Source organism: Solanum verrucosum, unplaced genomic scaffold (genome assembly GCF_900185275.1).
Source record: "Solanum verrucosum unplaced genomic scaffold, falcon-dt-bn FXZP01000003.1, whole genome shotgun sequence".
Taxonomy (NCBI): domain Eukaryota; kingdom Viridiplantae; phylum Streptophyta; class Magnoliopsida; order Solanales; family Solanaceae; genus Solanum; species Solanum verrucosum.
Genome location: NW_026020120.1, coordinates 1,637,432 through 1,664,534, shown reverse-complemented (window position 1 = coordinate 1,664,534; position 27,103 = coordinate 1,637,432). Strand labels below are relative to the sequence as shown.

The window sequence follows — 27,103 nt, the reverse complement described above, 5'->3', positions numbered from 1 at the left end:
AACCATTGTCTTAATAAACCAAAGCGTTATTAAAAACTAAATATCGAAACTCATAAATATAATCTTAATTTGACTAAACCATAAGAAAAACGAACAAAATCAATTAATTAGAACAACATGTTGGAATCATGTAAAAGTCCCAAGTTAAAATGAATTAAAACCTTTTAACATTCCTTCTCAATATTGTTACAAAGATTTAACATAATTTACTAACCATTTTAAAATAACCACAAAATAAACTTTGCTAGTACAAATAATATATTAATAACTCAACAAGTAAATGTTCAGATAAAGAAAAATAAAGAGGTACAAAAGTAACCAATAATGATAATCCAATCAATATGTATATGCCACATAACTCAATAACTTATCTTTAAATAAAACAAGATCATAAAGAGCAATTTCTTTACAAATTATTAACTTACAAAACTAATTGTACTGTTTAAATATATAAGTGATCAAATTAAAATTTTGCCCAAAGTAAAAGCAACTTGCTGAACTCATATGATTTTGAGATGGTAAGAAAATTAATAATGCATAATCAAAAGTAAAATATAAAATAGATTATATAGTAATTTACCTTGTTTTCGGGAGAAAAATAAATACAAATATTTTTACCTTCTTTATATTTACTTTGCTTCAATCCTTCAATAGTAGAACAATCGTGTTGATAACGTGTTGTAAAATTTAAGAACAAAAGAACAATATGAAGATGAAGACAAGAGGAACAATATAATATATATATAACTTTTTTTCTTACAAGTATTCACCAAATCTTCAAGTGTATACAATATGAACCCTTATGCCTCTATTTATAGTGTAACATAGAGGCATACGAAAGGTTAATCATAAACATGACATTAACATAAATATAATGGAGGAGGTTATAGAAGTGAAACGTTACAAGAATAATGGTTATAAAGTTGGAGGTTATGGTTATCTTCATAATGGAGGAAAGTAATGAAGATAATGGGAGAGAGTAACTTCTTGGTATATTGGACATCCGCACTATAATATATTATAACAGTGATGCCTTTTTATGGTCAGTATTTTATTTTTATTTTTTAATCTTTTCTTCTATGTATTTATCGTATTAAAAAACTATTGAACAAGATAAGGGAAAAGATAGTGTCCAGTATATTAACGATAGGTAACTATCTGTAAATAAATAAATATTTAAGAGGAAAAACAAGTCTTAACTATAATCAAAATAAAATTTATCTCTTTATTTCTATTTAATTTATAAAAAGTTCATTCTAAATTATTGTTATACCGTGCAAAGTGCGGACAAGCTTCCTAGTTTTATTATAAAACAAAACTTTTTCCTATTCTTAATAAAATAGAACTTTTTCTTACACTTTATAAAGTGTAAGTTTCTTTTAAAGAAAAAATAATTTCACCAAAACTTTTCATTTTCCTTTCACCTTCTTCCTCAAATCAATTTTTTAACCCTTCACTGGTTCCAACCCGACAATCCAATTGACCCCATATTAAAAAATCGAATTCTTGAAATATTATAATTTATATAATAAAAACTAGTAAACTAGTAAAATAGTCTAGCAAAATGTTTGCAAAGCTAGATGACTTGGAACATACTGGTCCTTATCACCCGCATTATATTAGAATTCTTTTTAAAAACAAATCTTAGTTAGATAATTGAAAATATCAATTAATTTTGAGCTTCCTTTTTTACTAGTGTTTATTATATAAAATTAAAATCTTTCGAGAATTCAATTTTTTAATGTGAGGTCAATTAGATTGTCGGGTTGGGACCAGTGAAGGATTAGAAAATTGTTCAAGGAAGAAAATGAAAGGAAAGTGAAAAGTTTTTGGTAGAGTTAATTTTTCTTACATAGGATAACAAAAAGTTATGTTTTACAAAATGTAGGAAAAAGTTCTATTTTATGTTAAAATTTAGACGTTAACAAACTTATTTTTGTTAGGTACTAAAATTGTGGCTTATTTGTCACTTTTATCTCTTTATGGTCAAATAAATTCCGGACTCCTAGCAAGAGTACAAAGACAAATCACTTCTTTCCGTAACAACAACCAAGTGACAAGACTAACAGGCTCAGCTCAACCTTTCCTGTGTGACCAAAACCACAAAATGTCAAAGATAGCTTGACCTGTTCATATCAATACTGTTCTGCAGTAAGCAAATCTTTAAGTAATAACAAAGTTTAATATTTTGGGCACTTTGGACTTGCACTGAAAACCTACCCCACACACACATCATGTTGTTTAATTGCAAATCTTTTCATTAGACCAAAGCCTTATATGTAGAGACTGCTCAACATTTTATCTAACTTCAGCAGGAGTACTACTTAAGATAAATCTTCAATAGCAGAGAAGATACTGCTTCAACAAAAATCAAGCAAAAGTTGATCAACCTACATAGAACTTACAAATGATAGAAAGGGGTAATTTCACCTGACTGTCAAAACTGCTTTACTCGAAAAGGATGAACATAATTCAACCACAGATATCCCATGAACTATATGAAATCAATAACTTAAAAAACACACTGCAAAGATAATAGTTTCTCTAAGACAAGATAGTGTTTAAAACAAGAATCTAAGTAAATTTGGGAGGACAAAACCAGAGTAAACTACAGCCTCAGGAAAAATGTAACATTGCTGAATCTCCAATACAATGTAGTTTACTTGAAGCACTTCGCGTCCAACAAAGCCTGTCCCTCAAAAGGCTCATGATCTTCAATCATTTGGCTAACCCTCTCCTTCTGGGCTTCATCATTGATGTCTACTTCCTTCCATTCATAGAGTTCCATGTCATAGACTTCATCCATAACAAACTTGGGAATTTCCTTTCCACGGAAAAGCCACAAGCCCTGCACCTTGAATGGGGCCTCAGAACCAACGATCAACATCTTACCAAAAGCATACTTGCGTACCAGATCCATCCTCTGCAGAAAACCACCAACCTTGTTCAAGGTTACAAAGGAAACTGTGTTCTCATCATTGTACTTGTAATCACAAAACCAGAGAGAATATCCTTCGGGGTCATACATGTCCCAGAAACCTGCAGAACAAGAATGCTACAGGGTAAGATTCTGACAAGGAATCAGCTCAAGTGTTCTACTAAAGTAGAAAATTTCGGCCTAAAAAAATGGGTTTATAAACACACACACACCCTTCCCCCCAAAATAATTAGATAATGGTAACATCAGTATTAAAATTCTGAGTAGAAGCGCAATGCAGAAGCCATATATACAGAACTCCCCCCCACCCACCCCCCCATATCTTTATATGCAAAACGAAACACAGTTGGAATATAAATTCTGTGCAGACTAGTGATTCTTTCTAGAGAAAGAGCAGATCTCTGGATCCCTTCCATCAAACAGATTGCATGTTAAAAAAGATCGAAAAAATGAATCTAAACATGCACTTCAAATAAGGATCTTTTAATGTCTCCTGACGTCAAAGTATGCTAAGAAATCTCTCAAATTATAATAAGAAAGATGGGTAACACAACAAAAAAACTAATACCTTTCACGGCAACCTCACGGAAGTTGGTCTTGGTGTTGGAGTAAAGCCTCTTCCAATCATCTAGAATCATCTTACTTGGAGGCAAGAGATCAAGAGGATTCTTTGCCTTAGGCTTGGGTGCTGCTTCCTCCTCTACAGGACTTGGTTCTTCCTTCTTAACCTCCTTCTTTGGCTCCTCCTTAGCCTTGGGTTTTTCAGGTAATGCAGGTTTGGATTGCACAGCTGGGATAGATTCAGCTTGTTTCACCTCACCCAATATCTTGCAGAAATTAGGCTGATTAACCACAGTCCAGAAATATCTCTCTACATGTGGGAATTCCTTGGTAAAGCTCTTGGTCATTATCATCCTAAAACCAATGCTCAAGTTGCAGACCATAATGATGTCAGCCAATGTGATACAATGTCCAACCAAGTATGTGTTAGATGCAAGATGGGTGCTCAAAGCACCAAGCGCTCTCTTTAATGCAGCTACTGCACCTTCCTCAGCCTTTTTGCAAAACAAGAAGAAATTCAGTTGAGTTAAATGGCTCAGGAAAAAAATTATTAATACATAGTAGGATACATACTTGAGGGATGTATACACCATAGCCAAGGCGGGGGTACAGCCATCGTGCAATGTTTGCATCAACTTCAGTGGCAGAAAAATCATTCCATTGTTCAATTTGAGCCTATCAAAGAGAACACAGACATAAATAGAGGAATAAGAATTTCACAAATGAAAATGTAACTACTAAATGAATGAAAACTAAGAAACCAAATCAACTTGAAATACTTACGTATTCAATCAATGAAGAGCCAAAAAGAGGATTGTCGGGCTTCGTTTTGGTAACTAAGTGAATTAGTAAAAGTCAATGTCAGAACTATCTCTTGCTACAGGATCACAAGTCAAAAAAAGAAACGAAAAATGAGACATGGACTGACCATAGCGGGCAATAGCATTGCTCTCAAAAACAGGTCCATCAGGTGTTTGAAGCACAGGAACCTATAAGATAAAATGACACCTAGATTAGCAAATTATTGTCAAGTAGATAAAAGAATCAATCTATACTATTCAGAAGAATAACATACCTTTCCAATGGGATTCATCTCAAGAAACTCAGGTGTCTTGTTTGATACACCCATCTGGAAGTCCTTTGCAAGATCAACCTTAACACCTGTGTACTCAGCCGCGATGAGTGCCTTTGAGGCATTTTTGTTGTTATTTGTTGAATGCAAAATCTGCAACAAACATAATGAAGACAATTAAATTCTAGTATTTCAGTTTAGACACTAAATCCACAAGGTAAAAGGTATAAAATTGGGCAATCTTTTAAAGCATTTCGTAATCAACACACTTTGGAGCATGAAGTGTCATTTTTTATTATCTATTGAAACAGAGTTTTCTCTAATCAGTTTACAAAACCTCAATTCTCAGTTATAATAACATAAAAAATTATGGTTTCTCCCATCCAACTCTGTTCCTTTTCCTACTTCCAAACAACAGGGTTCATCAGACTAAGAATTGAGTGATTTACATACAAATTAAAACAGCCAATAGGTATACGCATATGGAAAATTCAGCCCCTCCCCTTAGATCTTAAGGACAATACAATAGAAGCAGATGAACTTGTAAAATAAAGCACAGTAGTAGATCAAGAAAAATCTAAAAATCCACAAACTTAAAATTAGATTCAGGAACCAACAATAAAGATGAAATTTTTTGTAATAAATTCATCATCATATTGAAATCCCAGATCTATCTTTTGATGTATGATAACAAAAAACAAAACAAGACCTAAGCAACTTACCAGAGCCATGGCCACACAACAGTTGAAACTTGTTCACCCTTCACCAAGTGTGTTTGAGTTTCGGCGGAGAGGCAAAACGAAAGACTTTTCAGTAGATGCGATTAAAGAGGTTTAGGGTTTCGGAGTGGAGGGCTCTATATATGTAGTGCTTCGGTACAAAAGAATATGCTTTTACTCGTAATTTTACCTCTTCACCATGGACAATTTTGGAATATCATGACCTTCTTTTTTTTCTTCAATAAAATAATATGGAATGTGAACAATATTTTTAAAAAAATCATGAATTTAGGGGTGTAAAAAATTGAACCAATCAATTAATTAGCTCAAGAAAAATGTTATTTATTTATTGTTATAGGATTATTGGATTAATAGATTTTTAATGATTGTATCAAAAAAATATATCCAATTATCGATTTGGTTTTTGATTTTTTAATATTGAATTATTCGTTAAATTGATAATTCGTTAAGACTATAATAATTTATTACTTTACCCCCTACATAAATAATAAATGTTAATATTAATATTACTATCAGTACCTCACTAATTACTTTATTTCCCCTTTAGCTTTCAATTCAGATCACTGTCCATTCTTTTATTTGTGTTGCACTTGTATACTTTTTTTTGTTTTTTATTTTTTGAGCATTATGTAAAGTTACAATATTTTCTTGTCGCGCCAAATTATAGAAAAATCGTATGTTTGTTTTATGTATTTTCTTATTGATTGTATATCGTAAGTCAAACCGGTAAGGATCAAATATTGATAAAGAAAAATATAATTAAAAATGTATCTTATTAGTTTAGTTATTATTTTGGTGTATTTATGCCGATAAATCCAACTGATAATACAGAAAACTGAACCAAACAGAATGATGCACAACCCTCCCTCAACCACTACTAAAAAATTGTCAAAAAACGACAACCAAAAGCGACGGACTGCGTCGCTTTTTTGGTCAAAATCGACGGAAAAGCGACGGACTGCAGCGTCGCTTTTTGACTATTTTTTTTTTTGAATTTTTTTTAACAAAAGCGACGGACTCTTTATTTTGATTTTCATTTATTTTTTATTTCTAAAAGGTGACGCAGTCCGTCGCTTTTCTGGAAATTTTATTTTTGAAAATCCTTGAAAAGCGACGAACAAAACCACGCTGTCCGTCGCTTTTCTAGGATTTAAAAAAAAATAAAACCCAGAAAATCAACTGACAAAACCACGCTATTCGTCGCTTTTCCTGCAATATTTTTGACAGTAGAAGCTAGTAGTTTCTGCTGCTCACCTGCAAATTCAATTCAATTCTACACTATTCAGCCCAATCAAATACACGCAACTATAAACAATCTAAACAAAACATAAAACAACAAACTTAAAATAACATTAAAAAGTATCTAAATCACAAATTAAAGACTTATAAAGTCTTTCAAAATTCGTTTCAAAATTACAAAAAGTTCATAAATGTCTACAGATCTAAACTAAGGAGTGGGTTCTACATAATCATCCTCATCACTCTCGTCGTCAGTGTCATCGGGAGCCGAAGTAGTAGGTCGACGAGCGAGGTTCATCACTTGTTCTTTGATTTGCTGAACGGTCTCACTCATGCTTTCTTGTTCAGCTACTCTTCTCCGCTCCGACTCTGCCAGTGCCGCTGTAAGCTTAGTTATTTGAGCCGACATAGCAGCAATTTGAACACCATCAAGTGCCTCGATTTGACGTGACGATCCAATTCCTTCTAAGCCTGACTAGAGTCATCTTACATCGTTTCGAGAACCTAGACCATAGACTTTACCCTTGTGTGTACCCCCTACCACTTTTTTTTTCCAAATCTAGGTGGAAAGTTCAGGTGTCAATTGGACCAAACTATCTAGATTATCAGCGATGTATTGGTGAGAGTCATTCTGCATATTAAATATAAAATTGACATCAATATATATACATATCATAAATATATTCACTATTAATATATATTATTCATATTAAATAACTTACAAAAGTTTGTTCGGCCCTTTCCTCCACCCATACATCTGGATCCGACTCATATTCTTTCTTCTTGACATGAGTTTTCTTGAAAACCTCCGGTTCAATGAGAGTGCGTCCCAATTCTTTTTCCTATAAATAAAAACTGAAATTTATAATGATATATATGAATCAACTAATTATTTATTTAAAATTTTGAATCAGAACTTACCATCTCTCGTGCAATTGTTCCAATCGTCTTTGCACCTCTGGTGTGCAACGAGCCACTTTTAAGACTGCCTCTATCCTTTTTGCTTGATCTGATATTGTCTTAAACTTGTCTGTGTTCCAATACTGACCCAATTCATCAAAAACATGAGGCAACATCCAACCGGGACGTTCACCACTATCACAAACTTTCTTTAGCCAGCTAGACAGTCTGGCAGATGCCTTCCTCTCAAATGTGGTCCCAATGACCAAATTGTATCTCGACTCCCAAGTACACATAGTTTGAAAAAAATTTGAATAACGTTAATTAGATCAATAGTAAAAAAAGTAACGTATACTAAACTTAACTAAAAAATATATACCTTAAAGTTATTAAATATCGCCTGACGTATACTGTTTGGAATCTCGCTCCAAGAGTGATAAGCATGTGTATAAAGTCTTCTAACACAGTTTTTTTAAAGCCTGGGCAGCATCATTAGCAGGATGCCACCTGCAAAACACATAATAAATATGTTAGTTCATGAATAATATATTAAAGTATAAGAAATAAATAAAATAAACTAACAAATAGATAACAAAACAAACTTCCGATGATCCATCGTTCTCAATCATGACTCTACCAAGTCTGTCATTTTGGCCAGGAGCTAGAGCAGGCATCGTATCATCTGGTGTAGCACTAGGTGTAACTGTAGACGAGGGTGATACATCAGGATGCACAAAACATTAAGTCAATGAAGGCATACCGGCCATAGCATTTGACTGCTCGCTACTAGAATCTCTAAGCCTCATGGCAAATAACTGAGGAGATGTACCTGTGGGAGATGGAGTACCTGCCGATAAAGGTCATGCTCGACGAATAGCCTCTAAAGGTAGGTCCTCGTAGCACTGTGAAGGCAATGCATGTGAAGTAGATGAAACACCGATTGGTCTACGGTAATTAGGATAATATTGCCAAGGATCCGCCGTACCAAACGGAACAACAAATAAATGAGTATCATGGCTGATGCGCTCTGGCGCAAAAGAAATAGATCCTGCAATATCCTCAGGATCTATCGGTCTCCTAGACTTCTTTTTCTTAGCCTGTTTAGTTTGACTAACTCCAAGATGCTTGTGATGTCTATCACTGTCACTGCCTGATGACTTCTGTATGCAAATTTACATGTATAATATATATAAAAATCATAAATTAAATAAAATTAGCAAAATACACATACATATATATACTAGCTAGCTTTCATTCTACACTATTCCTCCTCACTTGTTTCAATTCCATCATCCTCCCATTCTTCCTCCTCAGTTGTTTCATTTTCATTATCGTCCCATTCTTCGTCATCAAATGATTAATTTTCCTCATTCTCGGATATTTCTTCCTCGACATTCAGTATCTCATCATCAGATACTTTTTCTAATATGTGTTGAGGATGTTGTAGTGTGGTTTCCAATTCAACATCAACTTGTTGTTGAACAATTGCAACATCATTTTGATACGCCACATCTAAGACATTGTCAATTTTAATTCTTCCCACATGCTTACTTTTTATAACAACCCACCAATCAGCTTTGTCTCTACGCAATGAATATGCAGCGTAATACACTTGTTTAGCATTTTGTGCAATAATAAAAGGATCATAACTTCTGTATTTCCTGGTGTGCTTAACTTTAATTATATTATGTTCATGGTCCACCTTTGTGCCTCTATGTGATGGGTAAACCATTCACACCGAAACAATACAATCTTCTTCTTAGGCCAACCTGAATACCTCACTTCAATAATCTCTTGAATGACACCATAATATTCAATAGTTTGACCAGTACCATCAACATCACCTTGTATGTAGACACCGCTATTATTTGTTTTCTTGTTCCCAGAAACTTCTTCAGTTTGAAACTTAAAATCATTGACACAATACTTATTCATTGTTAGTACTTGAGATTCAGGTCCAAGTGCTACTTCTTTCACTAATTGCAAATGTTGGACACTTGAGTATTCATTGTAAACCTGTGTGATTGTTATTTCAAGTAATATAATTTAGTATAACATGAATATATTATTAAATAGTTAGTGATTGCACACTTACATAGTTCCTCAACTATTTGGAAAATTATGTATAAATGGCTTCATTACCCCATGTGTTTACGAACAAGCTGATCATTTTACATTTAAGTATTTCGTTAGTTAATGATCACTTATTAGTATGTAATTTAATAACATATTTTTAACACGTACTTGACATATGGTTGAATCTCTGGACAATTAAGCAAAATATGTATCACAGCAGATTGCATTTTCATATCAGTGAAGCCTCGCTTTTCACGCTTTTTAGATCCCTGACCATTTTAATTAAAAATTGATATCGATGAAAATAAAAGATCAATATCGCCTTCATCATTGCGATTGGGCATGTTTCTCCAACATGACACATCATCACCAAAGTAATAAGAATAAAAATCACCAGTTTCTCTCCCAATACGACCTTGAACAAATGATCATTCGATCCTTCCCCTTTGCTTAATATTTTACTTTGAACTGCCAATTTTTCTGCATGTATATATGTATTTATATGTTAATATATAAAAGACTTAGCGAATATATATAACTTGGTGAATATTTCAAATGGATATATCCATCTTGTTTGAACCGGACCTCCGAGGCGGACCTCTTGTACAAGGTGAATTGGAAGATGCTCCATCACATCAAAGAAACCACATGGAAATATCTTCTCCAACTTAGTAGTAGTAACAAGAATATTTTACTCCATCCTGTCTAAACTACTCTCCAACAACTTTCCAGAACACAAATCTTTAAAAACAAAAGACTTAAGGTAGATGGCTAAAAGCGATAGGAATTAAAGTTTCCATGAACACATGACAATCATGACTTTTCATACCTATCAATTTTCCTTCATTTATAACTGCTTGCTTTCCTAAATTCGAAGCATAGCCCTCTGACATCCTCAAATTTTTAACCCACTCAATAATTTCACGATTCTCATCCAATGTGAATGAAAAGCTAGATTTGGGCTTAACTATTTTACCATTATGTAATTCCTGCAGCCATAACTCTTTTCTCCTACAATATTCCTTTATGTCCATTCTAGCTTTTGAATTGTCTTTTGTCTTACCCTTAATATCCATCACTGTGTTAAACAAATTGTCAAAGTAATTTTTTTCAATGTGCAACACATCTAGATTATGTCGTAGCAGATTTTCCTTCCAATACGACAACTCCCAAAATATGCTTTGTTTGATCCAATTATGTTCAACACCATATCTAGGAAGTCTAGAAGGTGAAGTTTATGTAACTTTAGGTAATTGAGAAACTCTCTCCCAAATTTGATGCCTAGTGAGTAATGGAGGTGGAGGGGTCACTTTCAACCTTATTTTTCCTAAATACATTTTTCATCTTTCTAAACTCATGGTCCATTGGCAAGAACTGGCGATGACAATCAAATCATGTATTTTTTCTGCCATGCTTTAAAGTGAATTCCTTAATATTTTCCATGCAATACGGACATGCTAGCTTTCCAGCTGTCATCCAACCAGACAACATCTCGTATTCAGGAAAATCATTAATAGTCCACATTAAAGAAGCACGCATAACAAAATTTTGCTTAGTTGATATATCATAAGTCAAAACGTCTTCAAACCACAATTGTTTGAGCTTATCTATCAATGGTTGTAGATAGACATCAATCAAACTTTTTGGATTACGGGAACCTGGAATAACACAACTTAGAAAGATGTAGGGACTGGTCATGCACATTTTAGGAGGAAGATTATACGGAGTAAGAAATACCGGCCAACATGAATAAGGCGAAGCATTATTAGAGAATGGTGTGAAGCCATCTGAACATAACCCCAATCTAACATTTCTTGGTTCACTAGCGAAATCAGGATATACATTATCAAAATGCTTCCATGCTTCACCATTAGATGGATGAGACAAGACACCCGGTGGCCTTTTATATTCACGATGCCATCTTATATGTGGGACAGACCTTATCGATGCATACAACCTCTTTAACCTAGGAATGAGAGGTAGATAATGCATTGCCTGAACTGGGACCATCTTTCCAGCCGGAGTCCTCTTATAACGAACATGTCCACAAAACTTACAATTTTCTAATTCACTATCAGTCTTGTAAAACAACATGCAGCCATTAACACAACAATGAATTCTATCATATGTCAATCCTAACTTGGACACCAAACGCTTTGCCTGATAGAAGTTCTTTGGTATGTTAAACTTTGGATTAACTATTCACCCAAAAGATCAACCATTGAGTCCATGCTGCATTAGGAACATTCCAATCTGATTTAATATTCATTAATCTAACCGCAACTGACAAGGTAGAATGCAGACTCCCTTCACATAGTGGATGACTAGACTCTTCTAATTGATCATAGAAGCGTCTTGCTTCTTCATTAGGAGCTTCATCAAAATATTGTTGTTGACACCGATTTTGACCCTCCCCGATAATAATTAGTCGCCAAGCTTTTTAAATTCCAAACGATTTGAAATAATTAGTTTTTATTAAGCTCAAAAATATTTTTCAAGTTACTTTTAATTAATCTTATCATTTTTATGATTTATAAGTAATATATATGTTTTATATAATTTTGTATATAATTAGCATATTTTATAAACATTTCAAAAATCGTCTCAAAAAGATTTTAATTTTAGTAAGTATTTTATTAAATTAGTTTAGTTTAAATTATGGTTATAATTTTGAATCATTAATTTACAATTAATGTAATTATTTTATGTCGTTAAGATTAAGAAGCTCGTTAAGTAATTAATATTAATTTGTCTTATTTAGTTTTTAGCCGAATTCACGAGTATTCATCCAATTTTGGCTAAATTCTTAATTAGTTTGGCCGAATTCGCAATCTATAAAGCTATTTCCTAATTCCAATCTAACTTACCTTACCTTAAACCCATTTTGGGGCATTTCTCAATGCCAAAACCGGCCCACAAAGACCCATCAACATTTGCCAATTCTTTCAATCAACAATAACGTACAACATCCCAAATTTTTGCCTCCAATTCTCGGCGAACCCATGCAATACACCAACAACAACCTGACCCAAATCTCTTTTCTTCAACAGAGGATTCCAAATCCTTCACGCTAACAACAGCGTACAACGGCACCCGTCCTCCCCCCTTTTCCCTTTCGGAATGAGTCAAAACCTCACGAAAAAAAGTGTTTAGCCGGAAGGGTGAAAGGTTTTGGAGTTTTGAATTTTGAATTTTGAATTTGGCCTTTTGAATCTGATTTTTATCCCTTTCCCCCGAAAATCCGAACCCTAATTCTCCACTATAAATACCTTGTTCTTCTACAAGTTAAGGAGGGTTTTTTTTTTTTTTTTGGTTTGAATGAAAATACAAAGTAAGTTCTTAGTAGAAATACAGAGAACAACCCTTAGGACAAAAACAATACACTAAAATTTCCGGCAATACTCTTATATACAGATAGTTAAGATAATTTCTTGGAATCCAGATTTCGGTTTAGTTCATATTCCCGTTTGTTCTTTGCTGCTCATTAGAATTCTAGGAATCCTCGGAGTCCTATTCTTGGTGGGGAAGCATCCTTTCGAGCTCGTGGTTCCCGTTCGCTGTCGGAAAGAGGTGAACTTTCTTTTTTATTTTGGTTTCATCTGATTCCTGGCAGTTTTATGTCTCTGTTTAAGTATTCTTATTAGTGTGTTAGTTTCCAGCATCTAAATCGGTTGTGATGGTCGTCTCTATTAGTTTACATTATGCTTTCTTGTAGATTTCCTAGATAGTTGGGATTAAATTCTATTATGATGTGTTTTTCTTGTTCAAGTTTGGTTCTCTTTCATTATGAATGTAAGTGATTTTATGCTCTAACTCGATATTATGCTCTTTGCACAACTCGGATATATGTGACCTTGTCTTTTGATGAGTCTGTCCTCTGTTGTTTTCACCGCCTGCTTCTGGAAATAATATTCATAATTATTGGATAGTAATTCCAAATCATTGCCTCTCCATTGTATAAAATGCACTCACTTTTGTCATGAATTGTGTTACTTACAAATATGCTAAGTTACTCAAGTTTTGATGTCTAGTTTTTGGTTAAAATGATTTGTCTAGCATCTAATTTGATTGGAAGCATTTTCATGCAACTTTGTTAAGTCTTAAATTGTAGGAATCGATTGGACCAATTTTGTTGCAATATTTTCTTTTATTTGGTTGTGATTATAATCTTTTAAACTCCACTCCTTGTGAATGACCCTTGTCTATGCTAATTTTGCCTTTGTTTTGTTCATTCGTTTTAGTTGAATTTCATTTGCATATATTCCGGTTGAATTCAATATTGATGCATCAATATTTGTTGTAATGCATGTGATCGTTGGTGGAGTCTCATTTGGACTCAAATACTTCCTCATTTGCATTCCAATTGGGCCATGAAGGCCCAATAGCATTATTTCCCGAGTCAACCTCACTTACACAAAGTTTGGAAGCTGAAATAGGGCTCTTGGAAGCCAAAAACGCAGGTGGAAAGCAGTACAGGACCAGGGACTGATTTACAGGTCTTGGAGAAGTCCAAAATGGACTGCATACATGCTGATACACAGCTTTACTGATATACGGTCCAGCCCAATAAATACGGGATTAAAAATGAAAATACAGGTTGAAGGAGTCAAAGAGGATTGTATACACTTGGTATACAGTCCGATATACAAGAAAATGGGTCAAAATACGACCCGTATGCAAAGTATACAGTGGCTGTATACATGGTTATTCCAGCGAATTTGGCCCAAAAGGAGGCCCAAATTCAATTTCTCCCTACTCTTTAATTATCTAATTATGATTATTTATTGTTTATTGTGTGTTGACTCTAACTTTAAAATTGTTAACCAACCTAATTAAATTCCCCAAACGATAAGTTATTTTCTTTGTATTGGCTTACCTTTAATACATTCTTTATTTGTTTTTGTATTCATTTAGCTTACTAATCAAATATATTGGCCAAATTTTATTTTAATTAAATCTTTTGTTCTTAAAAGATATGTTTTAATGCCTCTTCCTTTAATCATTTTACTTATTTAAAATGGTTTTAAGTTAAAACCTTTTCAAATGAAAAAAAAGTTCTCTTTTTATCAATCGATTTAAAATAGTCTCATGCTTTAATTTATTAAATTGGTTCAAATTATTCTTTTAAAATAAATTAAATAAATTTTATTTTATCTAGTTTTATTAAAATTCTAATCACTTGTATTACAAGCCAAATGTGTCATTTTGGATGTCTTTCTCTAAAAAAAATAAAATAAAAATAAAATGTGTCATTTATCTAATTGTTTTCTCAAAATTAATTAAATATTGTAATTTATTTAAATTGTTCTTATGTTAAATTTCTCAAAAAATAGTCAAAACTATTTTTAGTCAAATCACCGATCGACCATGAGTTAGTGGGCATTCCGATGGCCTAACACCTTCTCGGAATGTACATTGAACTTCGAACCCTTTTATTTTCAATTGATTTTATCTGTTTAAGTCTTTTGAAAACCTTATAGTTTTTTTCTTGATTTTTACTAAAAAATTAAGTGGCGACTCTGTTCTTTTGGAAATTCGATTTCTCTTAAATCATAAGTTTGATCGATTTTTCAAAACTTAGTCATTTTTATTTTATTTGTATTTTTCGAGTAAAACAACATCGTGCTCATTCTAGATCATAACATGATATGAGGACCCTAGACTTTCTTCATCTTCCTCGCGCTCCTTGGTGTAAACCAAAGTGTGAGCTTTTGCCTTGAGTTCCTCTTTACACGAAACCATAAGTTTAACTCGTTGCCTCAACCTAGAAGGAATAAAACTTTTGTAATCCTCTTGGATCTTATATGAAGAAAACGTTGTCAATCTTAGGTAACTTCTCTGATGCTTGTTATTAATCTTCTTCAATGGACCTAACCTCTCAAATATAGAAATTTTGTAGTCAATTTTCCAAGTTGATCAAAGATGGAAGGCGTTTTGTTAGAAGCGACAAACTCATCTTCTATGGTGATATAGTTATTGCTGGCCCTTCTATTGAGATGCGAATTGGTGGCGATTGTCTATAGCCTAAACCTTTGCGTTTTTGTCTGGTTGTACCCTCCGATGAAAGTTTTCCTAACTTTGATGCCTTATTACAGTTGTATCCAACCTTCACAAATAACTGGTAAGCATTTGGATCATAGCCTTCTCTTGTACGTTTTTTAGGGAGTGCCACATCTTACATTGGATTTTGAGCGATTGACTTTTCTGGTAGCTTTAAATATAAGTTTATTGCATCAATCCGTCTGATAGGAAAAGTTGGTCCCCTTAGTGCATTTCCTTGGACGTTAGATGATTGACCTCCCGCTTTCTTCACCTTTGGAACATAGTGGAGTACAAAAGTCAACTTCTTTTTTGAAGACATGATTTTCCCTTCATTTAAAGTGGGACAAGGTTCTTTAGTGTCAACTTTGACCTTTCCAACAACCACATCAACTCTTTTGCTTGCGATCTTATCGGACTGTATTGATTTGACATCATTAGTTTTTCCCCATTGACAACATAACTCTTCAAATATAATTTTGCATCGTCAAAGTGTGTCTCAACTTCGGTGAAAGGATTATCATCCGAAACTATCTTTCTTTCAATCTCGCCTTCAAGATACTTCAAACATTGATAGTAAGAAGATGAGATAATTTTATTCTTATGTATCTGAGGCCTACCAATAAATATGTTGTATGAAGTCTTTGCATCGACCACATGCACCCATGTGCTTGTTCGCAAATCTTCCACGTGGATTTCTAATTTAATATAGTCTATGAACCTCCATCCCCCTTAATTGAATCCTTGTATCAACAAATGACTTTCACTAAGTTTGCTAATCATGATGCCGAGTTCCTTCAATGTGTGGATAGACATAATATTAACTCTAGATTCTTCATCTATTAAGATTCTATTTATGTTCTTCTCTAGCACGTAACCCACCATATATAAAGGACAACTATGTAGTGTTTCACAAAATAAAAAATCATTATTTGTAAATGTGTTTTTTGTATCACATGCATGTGCTTCTTGGGAAGAATATTTAACAGGCTTTTTAGAAGACGAAAGATACATCATTGATGATATTTCTCTCCTTGCTTCTTTTTCGTCAATATGAGACACTTTTGGTGAGGATTCACTCGTCATTTCTTCTTTGTCAGTAGGAAACACCTTCATTGTTTCTTCTTTGTCAGTAATGCCTCAACATTGTCTTCAGTAGACTTTATGCATAACCAACTTGGTAAGAATTCCTTTAGAATCAGAAAATGTCGAGTTTCTGGTGGTGATGCACTTCTACCTTTGCCCTCTTCGGATGCTTAATTGATTTCTACTTCTCTAGTATCCTCACCATCTTCCTTCTAATTGGTTGCTCGGCTGATTCTTTTCATAAGCTTGACTTGTTGTGACACCCTGTATTCAAAAAGACCAAATAGTAGATTTCAAGAAAGTTGTAGGTGCCAGACCGCACTGTCCACCCACGATCTGTGGATTGAACCATGAATCGTAGGTGTGGTTTGTGGTTGGCCTGCCTAGGTAGGGCCTGAGGGTCCAGGACCACGATGCGACCCGCATACTGTAGGTTAGACCACTGTCCGTTGTTCGAGACCCCAAAATCAGACTTGCTGCCCATGATCGACGGTCGACTAGGACAGGCCATGGGTCAGAACACAGTCCGTCGACTGGGGTCCGTGGATGGGCTATTGGCAGCTATTTTTAAGGGTAGTTAAATCTTTTCCTAATTAATTAATTTCTATACTATGTCGTTTTGCCTACATTTAGAACCCCTATATAAGTCTTTTTACCCCCAAATTCACCCCATTTATTTCATTCTTCCAAATTTCCAAAAGCAAACCAATTCCTCTCAAATATTCTTTTTATAAAAACTTGAAGAAGAAGAAGGATTCACCAAGGGTTTCAAGCTAAGGTTCCAATTTCTCCATTGAAGGTAAGCTTTTGGACTCAAGGTATGATAGTTTTCATCCTTGGATTCCTTTCATCCATGGAGTTCCTAAATCTCTCTATTTCAAAAGGTAGAATTCCCCAATTGAGTTAGGGTTTTCATCAATTATCATGGGTTCTCTTTAATATTGATTTAAATTTGTTAATTATGATCTTCTATGCATGAATTGATGAATTGCATGCTTTTATGATGAATTCCTTTATGAACCCATGTGATCCCTATGTTTTCAAGTTATGAACCCTAAGTTGAGGGATTTTGATCTTCAAGGAAGATTTTAATGAAATTAAGCATGTATTACTAGTCTTACATGAATTTATGATGAAATTCGTATCTAACCCATGTTTTCTAAGAGTTGATGATTGAAATTGGGTTTTGACCTCAAGGAGGTGAATTATGGACTTATGCATTATTTTATGAAATCTATGCAAATGTTTTAAGGGTGCTTTGAGAGTAAAGTACCAATTATGATGATGTTGTGTTGTGAAAGGATATTCTCACTAAAACACATACTAGCTTGATATGAAAGGTTTTCTCACATAGAAAGGATTCTTAGGTTGAAAGACTTTCTCACCTAATTGAATCAAAGACTAGGAGCTATCTTAATGAAACTAGCTTGAATCGGTAGGCCAAGGGAAACCTTTCATGAGTAATGAAGTCAAGTAAGAAATGACTATTTCGTGGGAATTTATGCTTAGCACCGAGTGGATACTCATAGTGAGATGGAAGCTCTCCCGTAGTAGAGGTTGGGTTTCCAAAGTAACCTCATGAGATGGAAGCTCCCCCATAGTAGAGGCCGGGTTTCTAGTAGCAATATCCTTATCCATAACTATGTGCCCACATAGGTTGATTAGCTAGTGGATCAACTTAAGCTAGAAGTTCAAGGTTCTACCTTAGGCAAGTGGAACAACCTCTTTTCGGTGTGGGGTAGACACCGAATTTAATGGAATAACTCACATGGTCTCATGTCGGTTAAGGCTAATTCCCCATAAGTAATAATGAATAAAGGTTACTCAAGGAGTATAAAGTATGAGTTCAAAGATGTTAAAGAAGAAGTTAGCTTGCATTGACCATGATTTATGACTTATGCTTTATAACTTTTTCATGTGATATTTAACTTGGTCAATTGCATGTCATGAAATGAAATGTCCCTTTTTAGCATGTTTTAAATGTTTTATGCATGGATATCATACTTGGTACATTGTTTTGTACTAACGCATACTCTTGCCTACATCTTTCCCAAATATAGGGTCTAATAGACAAGTTTTCGAGTCTCGTGGCTAGTTGTTGAGTTCATGATTTCCTGAGCTTTGGTGAGTATTCATGCTTCGAGGACGGAGTTATTTTTTTAGTTTCTTTATTGTATTTCCATTTTGGACATGATGTATGGGCTAGGCCCAATTTCATTCTATTGTATTAGATGGCTATGTTGAGACAAGAGTTTAGACTTTCGCTTTTCGTTTATAAAATGTTTTGGACTTGGACTATTAATTTACTGTTATTGTTCTATGTCTTATGTTATGAGAATTAAGTGGCTTGTATGGAGTCTTGTTCATGAGTGTGAAGCGCGCCACATTTATGAATGAGAAGCTACAAGACGATTGGGAAACTCCAATTCTTTCATTACTCTTAAGTCGTGTGATAGAGTTTAACTCTATAAGGTCTCTCTCCTAATCCTTATCCTATGTTGTTCAAGATATGGCTACCCGAAGAGCTTATGCTAGAAGGAATGCAGAACAAGAAGCTCCTCCCCATGCTTCTCAAGTTCCGATTGATCCTTTGGCCGAGCATGTTTCTAATGCGGAGTTTAGGGCTGCTTTTCAAGTGTTGGCTCAAATGGTTACGGCCTAAGACAATAGGGAGGTTGTGGTTCCCACAAGCTCAAATGTGAATTCGATGGCTTCAAGAGTGAGAGACTTCACAAGGGTGAATCCTCTGGAGTTTCATGGTTCTAAAGTTGAGGAAGATCCTCAAGAGTTTATCGATGAGGTCTATAAGATTTTGATGATCATGGGAGTTACGCCGGTGGAAAATGCAGAGTTGGCCACTTATTAATTGAAAGGTGTGGCTCAAGTATGGTATAACCAATGGAAGGAAGGGAGACCAAAAAATGCGGGTCCTTTTGATTGGAAGAAGTTTAAGGCCGCGTTTCTTGATAGACTCTTTCCCCTTGAGATGAGGGAAGCTAAGGTGCTAGAGTTTATTAACCTTCGACAAGGGGGTATGAATGTGAGGGAATATGCTCTAAAGTTCACTCAATTGTCTAAGTATGCTTCATCAATGGTTGCAAATTCAAGGGCTAGAATGAGTAAGTTTGTATCGGGTGTGTTCGAAATGGTGGTTAAAGAATGCCGAACCGCAATGCTCATTCGTGATATGGACATCTCCCGTCTAATGGTGCATGGACAACAAATTAAGGAGGATAAACTCAAGGAAAATTCTAGGGAGGCCAAAAGGGCTAAGACCGATTATGGTAATTTCGCTAATGCAAGGTCCGATGGACAAGGTCGTCCAAGATTCTGACAAAGGTTTTCCGGTCAAGGTTCCTCCAATGCTCCTCCTAAGTTCAACCAAGATAGGGTGTCTAACCCTAAGCCTCAAGGAGGTAATGGTAGTGGATCTTCATTGCCGAGGTCTAATTGCACCAAGTGTGGAAGGAAACATGATGGAAAGTAGAGGTGTTCACGATTTGGATAAAAACTGATCCAAATCGAAAAACCAAACCAAACTGATAAAATAAAACCGATTTTATTGGGGTTTGGTTTGGTTTGGTTTGTTTTTAGATTTTGGAAAATCGGTAGTATTTGATTTGGTTATGGTTTTATTAAAAAAAATCGAAGAAATAACCAAATCGAACCTACATTATTTTATTAATATACAAATTTAATATATTTTTTTATAAACAATTTTAAAAATCTTATATATGTTTTCATTAAAATTTCTTTATACTTTACTTATTGAAAGTAAGAATCTCCAAGGTGAAAACATTTATCTTATTGATTTCATGTATATGTTTATGACAATTCTTTGTGGGACTGAAAATGTTATTGTCTCTTTCTTCTAGTCCAATATAGTGAATGTTAAAGCTTTATTGATAGTAAATTCAGTGATCGAAAGTTCGGTAATTTAAGCCATTATAACTATTTTTTGTTTTGAATGGATTGTTGTCAGTTTTTTCACATTTTGAATGAATTGTTTCTTTTATTTTTGTGTATGGTTAACAACCGAATATCCGAACCAAACCAAACTGAAACTGATAACCACAAAACCGATAAATGTATATTATATTTGGTTTGGTTTGGTTTTGATAATTTTAAAACCGATTAAGTTGGTTTGGTGTTGATTTTGACCAATAATCGATCCAAACCGACCCGTGAACACCCCTAATGGTAAGTGCCTAGTCGTCTCAGATGGTTGTGGTAAAAGTGGTCACAAAATGAGGGATTGCCCAATGTTTACGGCTAAGGGGAGAGAGGGAAAGCAAGCTCCTAATAGTGGTGTGGGTTCCAACATCCTAAGCAAAACCATTTTTATGCTCTTCAAACTAGAGGTGAACAAGAGAGTTTTCCGGATGTGGTTACTGGTATGTTGAAAGTTTTCCAACTTGATGTATATGTTTTGCTTGATCCCGATGCTACTTTGTCTTTTGTGACGCCATATGTGGCTATGAGGTTTGATGTGCTCCCCGATGTGTTGTTAGAACCTTTTTTTGTCTCTACTCCCATTGGTGATTCTGTGGTGGCTAAGAAGGTCTATAGAAAGTGTCCCGTTTCGTTGTCCCATAGAGTTACTCTTGTTGACTTGGTAGAGCTTGACATGTTAGATTTCAATGTTATCTTGGGTATGGATTGGCTGCTCTCATGCTATGCTTCTATCGATTATAGAACTCTTGTAGTTAAGTTTCAGTTCCCAAATGAGCCTCTTGTAGTTAAGTTTCAGTTCCCAAATGAGCCTATCCTAGAGTGGAAGGGGGGAAATTCTATGCCTAAAGGTCAGTTTGTCTCTTATCTTAAATCTAGAAAGATGATTTCTAAGGGTTACATTTACCATCTAGTAAGGGTAAGGATTATAGATTCTGAAACCCCTTCTCTTGAGTCGGTCCCCGTTGTCAATGAGTTTCTGTAAGTGTTTCCAGATGACTCACCCGATATTCCTCCCGAGTGGGAAATAGACTTCGGGATTGACCTTCTCCCAGATATGCAACCTATCTCTATTCTTCCTTACCGTATGGCTCTGGCAGAACTTAAGGAGTTGAAAGAACAGTTGAAGAACTTGTTGGATAAGGGTTTCATCCGTGAGTATCTCTCTATGGGGTGCTCCAATTTTGTTCGTTAGAAAGAAAGATGGTTCTCTTCGTATGTGCATTGAATATCGACAATTGAACAAAGTGACTATTAAGAATAATTATCCTCTCCCAAGGATTGATGATTTGTTTGACCAACTTCAAGGGGCAAGTTATTTCTCTAAGATCGATCTCCGATCGGGTTATCACCAATTAAGGGTGAAAGATGCTGACATTATGAAGATGGCTTTTCGAACTCGGTATGGTCATTATGAGTTCTTAGTGATGTCGTTTGGGTTGACTAATGCTCTGGCGACGTTTATGGACTTGATGAATAGGGTGTTTAGACAATACCTTGACATATTTGTGATCGTGTTCATTAATGATATTTTGATCTACTCACGGAGTGAGGATGAACATATTGATCATTTGAGGACCGTGTTGCAAATCCTTAAGGACCAACAACTATTAGCAAAGTTTAGTAAATGTGAATTTTGGTTAAGGTCTGTAGGTTTCCTTAGTCATATTGTTTCAAGCAAGAGTATTGAGGTAGATCCTAAGAAAACGGATGCGGTCAAGAGTTGTCTTAGACCTCTAACTCCCTCGGATATTAGAAGTTTCTTGGGTTTGACCGGTTACTATATAAGGTTTGTTGAGGGTTTCTCTTTAATTGCCTCTCCTTTGAAGGCTTTGACTCGAAAGAAGGCTAAGTTCATATGGTCGGTAGCATGTGAGAAGAGTTTTCAATAGTTGAAAGTTAGAGTTACTTCCGCTCCGGTGTTGACCTTACCGGAATGAACGAATGGTTTTGTGGTTTATTGTGATGCCTCGAGAATTGGGCTAGGGTGTGTGCTAATGCAAAATGGGAAAGTTATTGCCTATGCCTCAAGGCAACTTAAAATCAATGAGAAGAATTACCCTACTCACGACCTTGAGCTAGCGTCGGTCGTTTTTGCCTTAAAGATTTGGAGACACTATTTGTACGGAGTACATGTAGATGTATTTACCGATCACAAGAGCTTGCAATATGTGTTTAATAAAAAAGATTTGAATCTTTGCCAAAGATGGTGGCTTGAGTTATTGAAGGATTACGACATGAGTGTCCTTTATCACCCCGGTAAAGCTAATGTGGTAGCGGATGATCTTAGTCGGTTGTCAATGGGAAGTGTTGCTTATATTGAAGAAGAAAAGAAAGAGTTGGTTCGAGTTGTTCATAGATTGGCTTGATTAGGTGTTCAACTAGTGGACTCTACCAAAGGTGGTGTTATGGTTCACAATGGTTTCGAATTGTCTTTTGCGGCGGATGTGAAAGCCAAGCAAGGTCTTGATCCAATTTTGGTAGAATTGAAAGAGGCGGTGCTTAAGAAATCCGTTGAGGCTTTCTCCCAAGGCGGAGATGGTGTCCTTAGATACCAAAGTCATTTATGTGTTCCAAATGTGGATGACTCAAGGGATTTTTTTTTGACAAAAGCTCATAGTTCGCGGTATTATATTCACCTGAAAGCCACCAAGATGTACCGTGATTTATGGGAAGTCTATTGGTGAAATGGGATGAAGAAGGATATTGCGGGGTTTGTGGCTAAGTGTCCAAATTGTCAACAAGTGAAGGTTGAGCATCGGAAATCAGGTGGTTTATCCCAAGATATTAGCATTCCTACTTGGAAGTGGGAAGACTTGAATATGGACTTTATTATTGGTTTGCCTCGCACCCGGCGACAACATGACTCAATTTGGGTGATAGTAAATCGAATGATGAAATCGGCTCATTTCCTTCCTGTCAAGATGTCTTATTCGGCGAAGGACTATGCCAAATTGGACTTCAGAGAAATGGTAAGGCTACATGGAGTTCCTTTGTCCATTATTTTCGATCGTGGTACCCAATTCACTTCTCAGTTTTGGAAGTCATTCCAAAAAGGTCTTGGCACAAAAGTTAAGCTTAGCACGACTTTTCATCCCCAAACCGATGGGAAAGTAGAGCGCACGATCCAAACTTTGGAAGACATGTTAAAGGCTTGCGTGATCGATTTTAAAGGAAATTGGGATGACCATTTGCCATTGATTGAGTTTGCTTACAATAACAATTATCACTCAAGTATTGATATGGCTCCATTTGAGGCCTTATATGGTAGGAGGTGTAGATCTACCATAGGATGGTTTGAGGTGGGTGAAGTCTCCTTAATAGGTCCCGAGCTAGTTCATGAGGCTATTGAGAGAGTTTGATTCATTAGAGAGAGGTTGAGAACGGCTCAAAGCCGGCAAAAGTCATATGTCGATGTGAGAAGAAGGGATCTAGAATTTGAGGTCAACAATTGGGTTTACTTGAAAATCTCACCCATGAAGGGTGTGACGAGGTTTGGCAAGAAGGGGAAGCTTGGTCCCCAGATGTAGCCCCATATCAAATTTTGAGACGTATTGGTAAGATTTCTTATGAGTTAGATTTGCCAAATGAGTTGGCAACTGTGCATCCCGTTTTCCATGTCTCTATGCTTAAAAAGTGTATTGGAGATCCAACATTCATAGTTTCCCTAGAAAGGTTAGGGGTTGATGAGACCCTCTCATATGAGGAAGTTCTGGTTAAGATTCTAGACAAGTAAGTTAAGAGATTGAGAAACAAGAAGATAGCTTCCGTGAAGGTTTTGTGGAGGAATCAATTAGTTAAGGGTGCTACTTGGGAGGCCGAGGCCGGTATGATGTCCCGATATCCTCATCTATTTCCTTCTACCCATTTTCTAGCTTGAGGTAATGAGTTCCTCTTAATTAGTTGTGCTTTTTTTGGGAGTCATGTGTTTTTATGTGTTTCCATGATTTCCCTGTGATTATGCATGTTTATGAAAACTCGTGTTTTGAAAGAAAATGAGTTTATATGATTGATTTTCCTCATGTTGTTGTGCATTGAGTATGAGTTGTCTATAAACTTCATGAGATGAATTGATGAACATGCAGTAGCTATGCTTTTTGAGAGTAAATTGCATAGAGGCTCCATGAGATTGTGTCGAGCATGCTTTTAGCTTGGAGAAGGTAATTCCTCCTTGAACATGAGAAATGTTGAGAAGTTTTTGGGAATTCATGCATATTGGGTTGTTAGATGTAGTTCCTACTTCCTTATGTTGCATTTGAGTATGTTGAGCTTGGAGTTGATGCTTCCTTCTTATTTATGTGCATTGCATGCATAATGGGCTAATAGGGTTAGTTCACCCCTCTTATGATGCTTTGAGAACGCCCTAGCTTGGAGTCGATAGTTCCTTCTTGGTTGTGTGCATTGCATCGTAGGTTGGGTTGTTAGTTCCTCTCCTACTCTTTTAGAACCAGTTTAAATCTCATTCGAGGACGAATGGTCCCAAGGGGAAGCTATTATAATACCCCATATTCAAAAAGACCAAATAGTATATTTCTAGAAAGTTGCAGGTGCCAGACCACGCCGGCCACCCGCGGCCCGTGGATTGGACCACAGACCCTAGGTGTGGTCCGTGGTTGGCCTGCCTAGGTAGGGTCCGAGGGTCTAGGACCACAACACGGCCCATGAACCGTAGGTCAGACCACGCTTCGTAGTCGGGGTCTGTGGTTTAAGACCCCAAAATTAGACTTGCTGACCATGATCGACGGTCCACCAGGACGGGCCGTGAGTCAGACCACGGTCCGTCGACTTAGGGTCCGTTGATAGGCTGCTGGCAGTTATTTTTAAGGGTTGTTGGGTCTTTTCCTAATTAATTAATTCCTATACTATGTCATTTTCCCGACATTTAGAACCCCTATATAAGTCTTTTTACCCCTAAATTCACCCCATTTATTCATTCTTCCAAATTCCCAAAAGAAAACCAATTTCTCTCAAATATTCTCTCTCTAGAAACTTGAAGAAGAAGAAGGAGGATTCACCTAGGGTTTCAAGCTAAGGTTCCAATTTTTCCATTGAAGGCTAGCTTTTGAACTCAAGGTATGATAGTTTTCATCCGTGGATTCTTTTCATCCATGGAGTTCCTAAATCTCTCTATTCCAAAAGGTAGAATTCCCCAATTAAGTTAGGGTTTTCATCAATTATCATGAGTTCTCTTTAATATTTAATTAAATGAGTTAATTATGATCTTTTATTCATGAATTGATGAATTGCAATGCTTTTATGATGAATTCCCCTATGAACCCATGTGATCCCTATGTTTTCAAGTTATGAACCCTAAGTTGAGGGATTTTGATCTTCAAGGAAGAGTTTAATGAAATTGAGCATGTATTATTAGTCTTACATGAATTTATGATGAAATTCATATCTAACCCATGTTTTCTAAGAGTTGATGATTAAAATTGGGTTTTGACATCAAGGAGGTGAATTATGGACTTAAGCATTGTTTTATGAAATCTATAAAGGTAAGGTAAAGTCTACGTACAACATATCTTTCGTAGATCCACCGGTGAAATTATATTGGATATGTTATTGTTGTTACATTATTTCTATAGACAACAAAAACGGATACTGGACAATTTGAAGCAAATTACAGAGATAGAAAAGATTTGATTAATATATACAAGAAGTTTAAGGGTAAGGAGCAGCAAGCAGATGCCAATGTGCTCTTTCATTTTGATTTTTCCTATTTGTAGGTTGTCATATAATAATAAGCATTTTTTTCAGACTCTTTTACTTCATGATTTACTATTGAGTCCATATTAGATTCACAATGTTTCAAAGATATCTTGGATGAGATTGTAGTTACATATATGGTTTAATTAATTACTATAGTTCGGATGATCTTTCTTTATCAAATTTTATTCTTGAAGCTGTCAATTATATTAAATATTTTATGGAGATCCAACATTTCAACTTATGTCGATACACTTTTAAATTTCATTAATCCATTAAAAAATACAATTCCTCTGTGATTTTATTACAATTACAAAAAGGGAACAAATGTGTCTTTTTATCTTATCTATCGATATATTGTTTAGTCATGAATCATTTCAGGGGATATAAGGGCAATGAAGAGGGATTTGGAGAATAGAGAATTGACTGTGGTGCATACCTATAGAGAAGGGTAGAAGCTAGCTGATTTTTCTTTTATCTAACATACCTTCTAATTTTGCAGGTCCACAATTGATTCACTTTAGTAATTTCTAGGAGTTACCAACACAAGCTAAAACCATTCTTAACATGGACAAAGCAAGCATACCAAATATTAGGACAAAGAAGGAGGAACATAACAATTTCAACATTATTACAAGTCATGACAGTCTTAACAAAAAGGGTTAAGGGACTGCTACTCCAAGCGACTGCGGAAAACCTAAAATTTACACAAATTAAGCCAGGTAGAGAGATTATTGGGTCAAGATATATAGGTCTGGCAAGGGGATCAGGATAGCCTGACCCGGTCCGATA

General features: G+C 35.4%; 1 protein-coding gene across 8 annotated transcripts in view; it reads right to left on the bottom strand.

Moving 5' to 3' along the window:
• Nucleotides 1-2,514: 2,514 nt before the first annotated feature.
• LOC125825752 (elongation factor 1-gamma 2-like) overlaps nt 2,515-27,103 on the bottom strand; it is a 1,064,241-nt gene continuing 1,039,652 nt past the window's right edge. For all 8 annotated transcript variants that reach the window (XM_049505069.1, XM_049505063.1, XM_049505062.1 and 5 more), the window contains exons 2-8: nt 5,294-5,373; nt 4,575-4,724; nt 4,428-4,488; nt 4,283-4,335; nt 4,073-4,174; nt 3,507-3,993; nt 2,515-3,039 (exon numbers count right to left, since the gene is read on the bottom strand). In XM_049505069.1, coding sequence (XP_049361026.1) covers nt 2,660-3,039; nt 3,507-3,993; nt 4,073-4,174; nt 4,283-4,335; nt 4,428-4,488; nt 4,575-4,724; nt 5,294-5,302 — 1,242 coding nt within the window. In that variant the 5' untranslated portion in view covers nt 5,303-5,373 and the 3' untranslated portion in view covers nt 2,515-2,659. The remainder of the gene's footprint in view (nt 3,040-3,506; nt 3,994-4,072; nt 4,175-4,282; nt 4,336-4,427; nt 4,489-4,574; nt 4,725-5,293; nt 5,374-27,103) is intronic.